We start from the raw sequence: 9609 nt of genomic DNA on the forward strand, positions 1-9609 counted from the left end.
CGCACAAGAAACCGAGGCCCCTTACGTAAGAGCCTCGGCGATGCCTTCGGGGGAAGTAACGACCAGCGCAGCAGAGGTCGGTGCCCTCAGCGCCATAAGGCTCCGTTTTCACTCTGTGAAAAACAGGCGAGCGGACAAAAAAAAAAAAAAAAAAAAGCCGTGACCCTTACGTAACGGTACCACCAGAAATTGACTGTGCAGTACATACATGAGAGCAGACATTGTTAGAGAGAGTTATGTGACGATATAAGGAGGTCAAAGCTGATTACTTTACATCACCTTTCTAATAAATCAATGCATTTGTCATTATTGCCGTCCTTAAGGAATAATTAAAGAGGTTGGCTGCTGATCTGGATCGGATGATTTTCAGCTCAGAAGCTCAAAGATCCGATCTTCATTTGCTCAGCGAAGACACCCCGTCTGACTTCGATTAGGTGAGGCTAAAAGCAACCGTGTACGGCTGTTAACAAGTGAAGAAAACGCAAAGTTAGCCATTATACGATAAGGTGTTTAAAAAAAGGGGAAGAGCTATTTAAAAAGGAAACAGTAGTCTCTACTGTGGCTCATTCCCTCTCAGAGAGACAACAACTCTCAGCAGATAACAGGAAGGGTGAACGGACCAGAGCCGCTTCGTAGTTCTGAGCTTTCGGCTTTTATCTCAGAACATGCTGGATACGGAAAATGTTTGCAACCCTTCGGTAAACTCATTGGTAAGGATCCGCATACTCCTGGGGACTGAATGCAGAGACTGTGGTTAAAGTAACGCTTCCCTTTGATTGTGCTAACTGGGCTAATAGGAGATGTTAAAGACAGCACAAAACAAATCATTGTTTAGGGAAAAAAAATAACACTAAAAGCCTCTTTCACAGTGTCTGCTCTCTTACACACACACACACACACACACACAGGCGATGTTTTCTTTGCTCCCAATACAAATAATTAATGACCAATCAGAGTAGATAAAATATTATCAGTGCTCTTTAATCTTCTTACAGCAGATCGCTGAGGTTAGGTATCGGTAAAGTTCTGCTCAGTGCGTCTCAACTACAAATACCTCAGCTTTAAAAACATGGCCCGGCTGCTTTTATTCAATGCTGAAACAACTATTGCCACTGCTGCTAAAAACACAACATTGTATATTACAGTTACGAAACTGTTGCGTATATAAGGCTTATTTACTGTTATGCTGAAGCGGGTGCAGCGAGTCCCACTGAAATACAGATGTAACACCCAGGAGATTTAGTGGTAGTTATCTAAGAGCTTTTTGTCGTTCTTCTCTCCATGTATGGTGTATGACAAGAAGATTTTAAGCGGGTATTTAGATGGGCGATCTGTTCTGATTAATCTCTTTTTTCAGACAACTGAACGGCAGTGCGCAGCAGTACAGACGGGGCATGGGGTTTGTCGTATTTACTCCCCGGTCCAACTACCAGAAGAAAACTACAGCACTTTTTCTGGCATCTCATAAAAAGGTCTTTAACCGTGGGAACAGTATGGTAGATTTGACACGTTCTGAAAAAGTGACGTCTTAAAAGCGCCTTCAGAAAAACGCCTAATTAAACACCATCAGGACCAACGCTTGGCATATATTGTTTTATTTGATATGTTTTGTCTTTATGATCTTAGTACGTGACAAGGCCCCTTTAAATATTAATTAGCATTGTTTCAGAGAAGAGCTTCCTGATATGCAATCACAGCTGACACTGCAGAGTTGTCGTTGCAGATTTGTCGGATGCATTATTTTCTCGGCTATTTAGTGCTAGGTTGTCAAAACTCTGCAATGCCAGTCAAATATTTGCCCAGTTGGACGGACTTTCACTGCCTTATCCTAGATCTGAGTGACCGAGATCCTAAAACCCATGACGAGCAGCGGGGATATGATGAGGATGAAGAAGTAACAGATAAGTAAGGAAATCAAGGGTTCAAGAAGAAATAATAGTGTTATTATAATATTAAAAATATCACAAGTGTAGACCTATTTCAAAGCAATAAAAGAAAATGCCCATTAATAAAAAAGGCAGCCAAAGGTAGGTAGGATTATTTCTAATAATCTTTTAGCACCTCTAGCCGATTTTCACTCATCATTAGGAAAAGGCTTCATTCAAGTTGCAACTCTCTTAAACTAGTCCTGACAAGCAGGAGCTCTGATTTAAAGAAAAATATGATGCTTTAATACAGAATGAAGTTTAATTCGAGGTCTGACCAAAGCACAACGAGACGAGGGAAGGTGGAACCCGGCATTTTACTGCAAAGGGTTCAGCAGACCATAGAGGGATGCAACCGGACCTGTAAAACAAGTCTGCAGATCAAATAGACGGGACTAATGAAGAAACAGATATTTTCCTGAAGTTGGACAGGGATGTTTGACATTAAAGGCATTGCACTAAGAAAGTTTTGATGTCACAAGGAAAGAAAAGGAAACTTTCAGGAAAACTCTGTAAAATAAGCAAAAGAAAGAAAAGTAATATAAAATCTTAAAAATCCTACAGATTTGCAAACTGAAGTTTTTTTTTGTTTTGTTTTGTTTGGAATGTAAGTAGCCTAGCACCATCTGACATGAACACTCAATCTCAGAGAAGCGATGTTAACCTTTGCCCAAACATGCACTAAAAACCTCAATATGACAAGGGTTTATGAGCCGCAACAACAAAGCACACGCCGGCAAAACTATGCCTGCAGTCAAACTCCCCCAAAACTGTAAAAAGACAGCAATAAAAGACTGATTTTTTTTAAAAATTATAGAAGAGTTAACTCTTCCCCCATTTGGTCATACTGCACCACTGGTTGATAAAAGTGTTTTGAACGCTGGTAGCAGTGGGAGTGGTGGTGGAATGACGATGTTAAACACAGCAACAATCAGCTGTACACACACTGACGGCTGAAGGCAGCAACAATGAGCTTTCCCTGCTGTGTTAGCGTCGTGTTGAGTGGCAGACCTTGAGGAAGCTGAGATAATACTGGCTGTCTTCCACATCCATCTCTTCGGGGTTAAAGTCACAGAGCGCCCTGCAGAGGGGCTGCTGCTGCTGCTGATGGAGGGGCTGCAGCTGGGGCGCCTGGCCGCCCGCCTGCAGCGCGCCCAGAGACGCTCTGTGGCCGTCGCTGCCGTTTTGGCCGTGCCGGTTATCCTCCGCTTTGTGGCTGGTCGGGGCGCCGTTGGCCGGCGTGAAGACCGGCTCCCGCGACGCGTCAGCTCGATGGTTGCTGGCTGACGCCCTGAAGGCGGCCTGCGGAGCACGACACAGCCAAATATCAGCCCGTTCATGCTTCTGTGACATATTTGCTAATAAAGGACTTGCTGAATGAATTTGTCGGTAAAGAGAGCGTCCAGTCGCGAAACAACAAAGTAATTGAGTAACATTACATGGCCCTATTATGATGGAAAGCTGTTTGTTTGAATCGATCATCATACATGAGATTACCTTTAAGGTCAAACAACTATTACAAACGTTTGCTGAAACTCGCAGTTCCTGTCTGTCTTATTTAGTTTTTTGTTTCTTTACTTAACTAATCGTGAATGCAATGATAATATAGATTAGTGTGATGACTGTTCAACCCCCTTTAGTCTGAGACTGTCAAGTATAATAAGTCAACTACTCAGAGCAAAGGGTGTACCAGTGAGCAATTTATCCTTTATCCTGGAACTGTCCTGCAAAGTTACTTTTTTATCCTGCAAAGTCACTTTACCATCCTGCAGTTACCTTATTTATCATGTAAATTTACCTTATCTATCCTGCAAAGTTACTTTACTTATCCTGCAAAGTTACCTTATTTATCCTGCAAAGTTACTTTATTTATCCTGCAAAGTTACTTTTATTATCCTGCAAAGTTACTTTATTATCCTGCCAAGTTACTTTATTCTGAAATCCACTGCAATTCACTGAAATTCTCAAGCATACAAAGTCATTTTGTATGCAAAATGACAATAAAGTTTGTCTAAGTCTAAGTCTAATTCTATCTTAGTGTAAATCCAGTTGATCTATGATGGTTTCAGAGGTTTTCTAGAGAACATTAGTGACCAAAGAGCCTCATAAAGACCAGGGAACACAAGGATGAAAATTATGGAGAAGTTTAAACCACGTTTAGGTTAGAAAACATTACGCCAAGCTTTAGATATCTGTTCTAACCATCATCTGAACATGGAAACAATATGACAACTGTAAACCCAGCCAAGATATTGCAGTCTACCTAAACTGACTGGCAGCTATAGGAGAGCATTAATCAGAGGAACAGTGAAGAGACCCAAGGTAACTCTGGAAAATCTGTTAACATGACAACTTTCAGTTTTCTGTGCCACAAAACGTCCTTCACGGGGGAGTGGGAAGAAGACAGACGTTGTTGTAAGAAAGCCAGTAGACGTCCCAATTATTAGTTTTCTGTAAGCCATGTGTAGAGAACATAGAAAACATGTGCAGGGAGGTGTTCTTGCCAGATAATCTCAGTACTTGATAGTTTTAGAACATAACATAAAAGTATATGGCATTTGACATTTTAAAAGTTTTAGCCCCCCTGAACATGAGAAAATCCTCATTATTCGATGCTGTAGCGCACATATTCCCTAGTTACTGGGGGAAAATAGGGAGTACCAATATGGCGGCTGGTGGCTTCAAAGCGACTCTTTCTAACAGCGGGCTATTAGCACTCCAGTGTATAATACCGCTCAGTGGATTAACCTTCAAATAGGATAACACGTTCAGCACATCCGTTTGTTGGAATGGTCTAGTCAAAGTCCGGACCTGAATCTAATTGAGAATGATGTGAAAAATGTACATTTACAGACACTCTCTATCTAATCTGTCTGAGTTTGAGATAATGGGACATACTCCAAAATACTTCCAGCTGTAATCGCAGTGAAAACTAGTTATCCAAAGTATTGACTCAGGAGGGCTGAATACAGGTGCTCGCCACTCTTTTGAGATTTATATATGTAAAAAAAAAAAAACTGAAAACCATAGACCATTTTCCTTCCAGTTCACACTAACACAACTTAATAGTGTAGGTCTGTGACATAAAGTCTAAATAAAATACATAGTGTGTGGCTGTCACAAGATAAAATGTGAGAAGGTTTAGTAGGTGCGACTACTATTTCACCGTCATGAAGTATCCGATTGGTCCTAGGCTTAAAGACTTAAATAAAATAGTTACGTGCAAGAATGATACCTTCATGTCTCTGTAAAACGATCCCAGACTCAACGTCCTCAACTGAGCGCAGCCTTTTGAACTCTGACTGAACTCAAGACGGGGGATTTGGAGTAAACCCTCAACTCGCAGTTTGGGAAGATGGGTCGTTTTCCCCCATTATCACAAGTAGGAGAGATGCACTGCAATCACCATTCTGTTTAGTTGCCTTAAAAGTGTGTCGGGTTTAAATAAGGCGGGGATTTAAGATGCTTCATTTAAAGATCACACATTTCAAATTTCTCAAATCTCTCTTCTTTTTATTCCAAACGTACTCTTTTTTTTTAAACGCGTCGACACAATCCGGTTCCAGCTGTGGCACGCCAGAGCGTTCTGAAGCACGAGTGAAATTTGAGAACCCCCCGATTGAATTTTCTGACTGTTATCTGACCCACTCTCGCTGTTTCAATGCATTCCTTTGAGCATTTCTCAATAATCTATGAGCGCTTTTAGGCCGTGCACTGGCCCTCTCAGTGGAGGCCTGCGTTTTGAGAGCAGGGGTCGGGGGAATTGCCCGGGTTTGTGTTTAGCTCTTTGTCATGTGGGAAGTGAACCCTCAGCCCTGAGTTAGCGTGCACCTGTGGAACAATGACACCATCCAGCCACAGGTCTGAGCGGACCTCCCCGCTTTAGGCCACAGGGAGCCTGGAATAACATCTTTTAATACGTCGGATCACGTTCCAGTGTGAGTGTTACAAAATTAATTAAATAGCTGCAGGTTCTAATTTACATAAGAGATGAAACACACCATAAGAAGAAAAAAAAAACTGCGACTGCTGCCCGGTCCCCGGGCAAGTAGCAACAACCACAGGTTTTTTTTTTTTTTTTTTCCACTGTGTACACTATAGCTTAAGCGTCAACATCCATCACTGTACCGGTGGGATATATTACACGTTAATCTGCGGCACTACAATATCATGTTCAACTCAACATTTCTGTTCCGACAGGTCCCTTAAACTAAACGCGTCTTGGTTCCTAGACTGTGGCGCAAGAGTTGCCTTCAGTCGTACTCAGCCGAAATGCTGCTCTCAGTTATTTACAAGGTAAATAATTGACTGTGATGAGCTGAAGCAGAGATGGCCAACCGGTAAGAAAGTGCTGGTGGCTGCTCATGTTCTGTTACATTTAAGTCAAAACTGAGATCTTCTTTAATGGAAAGATCCTTATGATTGTGCGCTTTTGCTAAAAAATGGAATAAAAAATTGAATAAAAATAATGGAAGAAATAATGATAAAGTTTTTTTCTACTTTAAATCTCATAATTATCTTTTTAACTCCTCTTTTTTCCCCAGATTTAGCCCCTGCCAGAAACCAGTTATCTTATTGTGATTTTTTTGTTCTCCGTCCTGTGATTATCATTATTTCCCAATATACTTTCTGTATATTGTTTACAGGTTTCAACTAAATGTTAATGCTTTTCTTTTTAATTATTATGATGTTGCAGGACAACCTGAAAAAGCCCACGGCCTCTCTTCTCTCTGACTCCCTCTCCAAGTATGTCCCCCCCCCCCCAATGTGGGGCCCCTTTGTCAACCATGTCAGGGAAAAAGAATTGATGATTTTTGTGTCTTCTCTGGAGATTACTGGTCATTTTTCTGTGTTACTCTGTGTTTAATGAGCATTGCCTTGGACGTTTAAATTGCCCACTTGGATTTTAAGATCTCTTGGTTGCCTTTGGTATTTATTTTTCTCATTTAAATGTTGGGGGTTTCCCACAGTTGCTCTTAACAAATGTAACTAAATAAATGACACATTACTAAGTGGTGTTTTGAAATAAAAAAGGCGATAAAATATTTAACTTCACATTTAAAATCAACATTTATACATGTTTTATGTTCAATAATGCAAAATATTTCCACAACCAACTAACACTAATTGTACATATATTTTTTGTCATTAGGCCACAAACTACTTGATTCTCTCTATAGGTCGACTGATAAATCGCCCGGCCGATATTTCTGGCCGATATTTACGTTATTTTTCCAGTATTGGTATCGGGCGATACATGCATGCGTTCGCTGATCCATAAATGCATTCAGCAACCAAGCCTTAAGATCACGTGAAGCACAGACATTGCCGCTCCCTCCCCGGCAGAGAGTGGCCAAAAGGAGCAGCTGGGTGCCAACAACAAGGGTACGTTTTCAACTTTTCATGTATTTTTAACTTTACCTAAAATAATGTCCACACACTGCGGCGGTGGTCGGTGTTTTTACTCACCTTTCTCTCCATTGCACAAAAAAAAGCTCTTTTCCTGATGTGACATTCATTCAGTGTGAGTAAAGCGCTGCCAGAAGAGTCCAGCGGCATGTTTTTTTACGTGTACCTTTCAAACTGCGGTCTGAAGCTGATTGTTATTATTAGCTGGATTAAAAACATTAGTGGAGCTGGATTAAACGCAAGTTTTGAGACTTGTGTTACATTTGTTATCGTCTCATTTTTAATCATATAAACGGAGAGAAAAAAAAAATCGGCCCCCAAAAATCGGCAGCACATATCGGGTATCGGCTAGACTGATGTCAGAATAATCGGTATTGGCCTTAAAACAACCTGTATCGGTCGATTTCTAATTATCTCTTTAATTATCATGTAAAAATATAGAAACATCCATTCAAAAATGCACTTGCTATGTTTTTGTGAAATAATTTTTCTTTGTTGTGAATCCTAAAAACAGGTTTAACTCGTGGTTTTACCACAAAACCAAATTATTTAACCTAGTTTTATTTAGAAGGAGCGATGACAAAAACGAGCTGAGTCCTGTTCTACTTGCTGCTTTTTTATTGTGTACTTATTCAGTCCTTATTCAATAATGTTATATTTTGTCTGTCAGTATATTTGGAAAAGTTGGTATTTTACGGAGGTGGCACACCGCTCCAGGGGGGGCATTCCAGATATAATTTGGAAGATGGTCAACCTTCATATGTTTCTTTTTCTTACTATAGGAAACAGCCTAACAGGCGTAGCCACTTATGTCTTTACCACCAAGCCACACCTTTAGGTTGCAGAATGTAGTTCAAGTTTCTGTAGTAGTGAACAATATCATGACACACATACTTTCTGTAACACCTCATCTTGTTATGACATAATTGTCAAAATTAAAAAACGAACAACGCAGACAAAAATGCAGAGCATAAGGGGCCGGGGGGGGTCATGCACTGACCTCACTGTAGCCTTGCCTCTCTCTTTGTTGACTCCCCTGCTGCTGATCCTCAAAGATGCCCCTATCTGCCGCCACCGCGTACCGGACCTTCTGCGGGCTTCTCCCGCCGGGCCCCGACAGGCCCTGGAGCCCCTCCAGGAGCCGAACCAGCAGCAGGTTTTCAGGAAGCTCCACCACCGTCCTGACAGGCACGGGAGCGAGGCACTCGGGGCAGAACAGCTGGGACTGGGCCACCTGGTGCCTCTCCAGACAGGGCAGGCAGAAGGTGTGCTGGCATGGCAGCACCTTGGCAGAGGCGTCCAGACGCTCAAAGCACAGCGGGCATTCCAGGAGGGAGATCAGAGCCACCTGCTCCGATTCAAAGGAGAACATGGATCCAGGGCCATCAGAAAGACTGTAATCCACCATGCTGAGAGAGAGAGAGACAGGTGACAGGAGACACAACGAGCTTAAATCCTCTAAATCACCATACACTTAGTTTTTCATGTTTAAAACACATAACTTCCTGATTAACAAGGCGGACCTACTATATGAGGTGTTTACAGTGGCTCGGCGCTGCGGGTTTTACAGGTGTCCTATCACCTCACCTGGCTGCACAGGTAAAACAACAACAACAGGAAATGTTCGCAAATATCCGCGTTCCTCCAGATTGAAACACATCTAAACACGCACAACAATGTCCTTCGACGCTTACCTACTTTCATCCACGGCCTGTCACGTTTGTTTTCCCCCCATAGATTTCGGCTTTAGGAAATGCGTAAGTTTTTCGCGGCGGTCGCCATGTGTGATCCAGGAGGAGGAGGAGGCGGCGGCGGAGCGGCTCTCTGCCCCGGCGGGGAGGGGAGGAGGGAAGGAGGCGGGGCGATGTGACGTCACATAAACACGGACAGCTCAGCTCCTGCCAGCAGGTAAATGTGTGCCGACATGAAACTCACCTGAGGAGCTGCTGCCTGAAAAGAACCGGTGCAAATAAAAAAATAAATTAAAATAAAATAAAGTAAAATAAATGTCTCAACAAGTCAGGCTCATTGTTCAGGAACTGGATCGGATTTCAGCGTCATGACGAGCTCAGTTCAACCCTTGCACTGTAAAAAAAAAAAAAAAAAAAAAAAAAAAAAGAAGGATTTTGGACTTAATTAAATATTAGCCATTACAATAATCTAAACCCAAACTAAGAATAAGTGAAACCATTGTTTTTCCTTCGTCCCTCAGACAAGGCGACTTGTCTCTTAGATTATTGTATGAAAATGAAAGGATATATTACAGGATGTTGTT

General features: G+C 41.9%; 1 protein-coding gene across 5 annotated transcripts in view; it reads right to left on the reverse strand.

Annotated features, from left to right (window-relative positions):
- Positions 1-9401, reverse strand: part of sh3rf2 (SH3 domain containing ring finger 2) — a 31761-nt gene extending 22360 nt beyond the window's left edge. The window contains exons 1-4 of one of the 5 annotated variants that reach the window (XM_012855727.3): positions 9033-9400; positions 8862-8925; positions 8335-8743; positions 2937-3227 (exon numbers count right to left, since the gene is read on the reverse strand). In XM_012855727.3, the coding sequence (XP_012711181.2) occupies positions 2937-3227; positions 8335-8742 (699 nt within the window). In that variant the 5' untranslated portion in view covers position 8743; positions 8862-8925; positions 9033-9400. Of the gene's footprint in view, positions 1-25; positions 655-2936; positions 3228-8334; positions 8744-8861; positions 8926-9028 lie in introns of those variants that run through there. The other 4 variants (XM_021312556.2, XM_012855875.3, XM_021312625.2 and 1 more) reach the window with 4 other exon arrangements.
- Positions 9402-9609: the final 208 nt, after the last annotated feature.

Source organism: Fundulus heteroclitus, chromosome 23 (genome assembly GCF_011125445.2).
Source record: "Fundulus heteroclitus isolate FHET01 chromosome 23, MU-UCD_Fhet_4.1, whole genome shotgun sequence".
NCBI classification, from domain to species: domain Eukaryota; kingdom Metazoa; phylum Chordata; class Actinopteri; order Cyprinodontiformes; family Fundulidae; genus Fundulus; species Fundulus heteroclitus.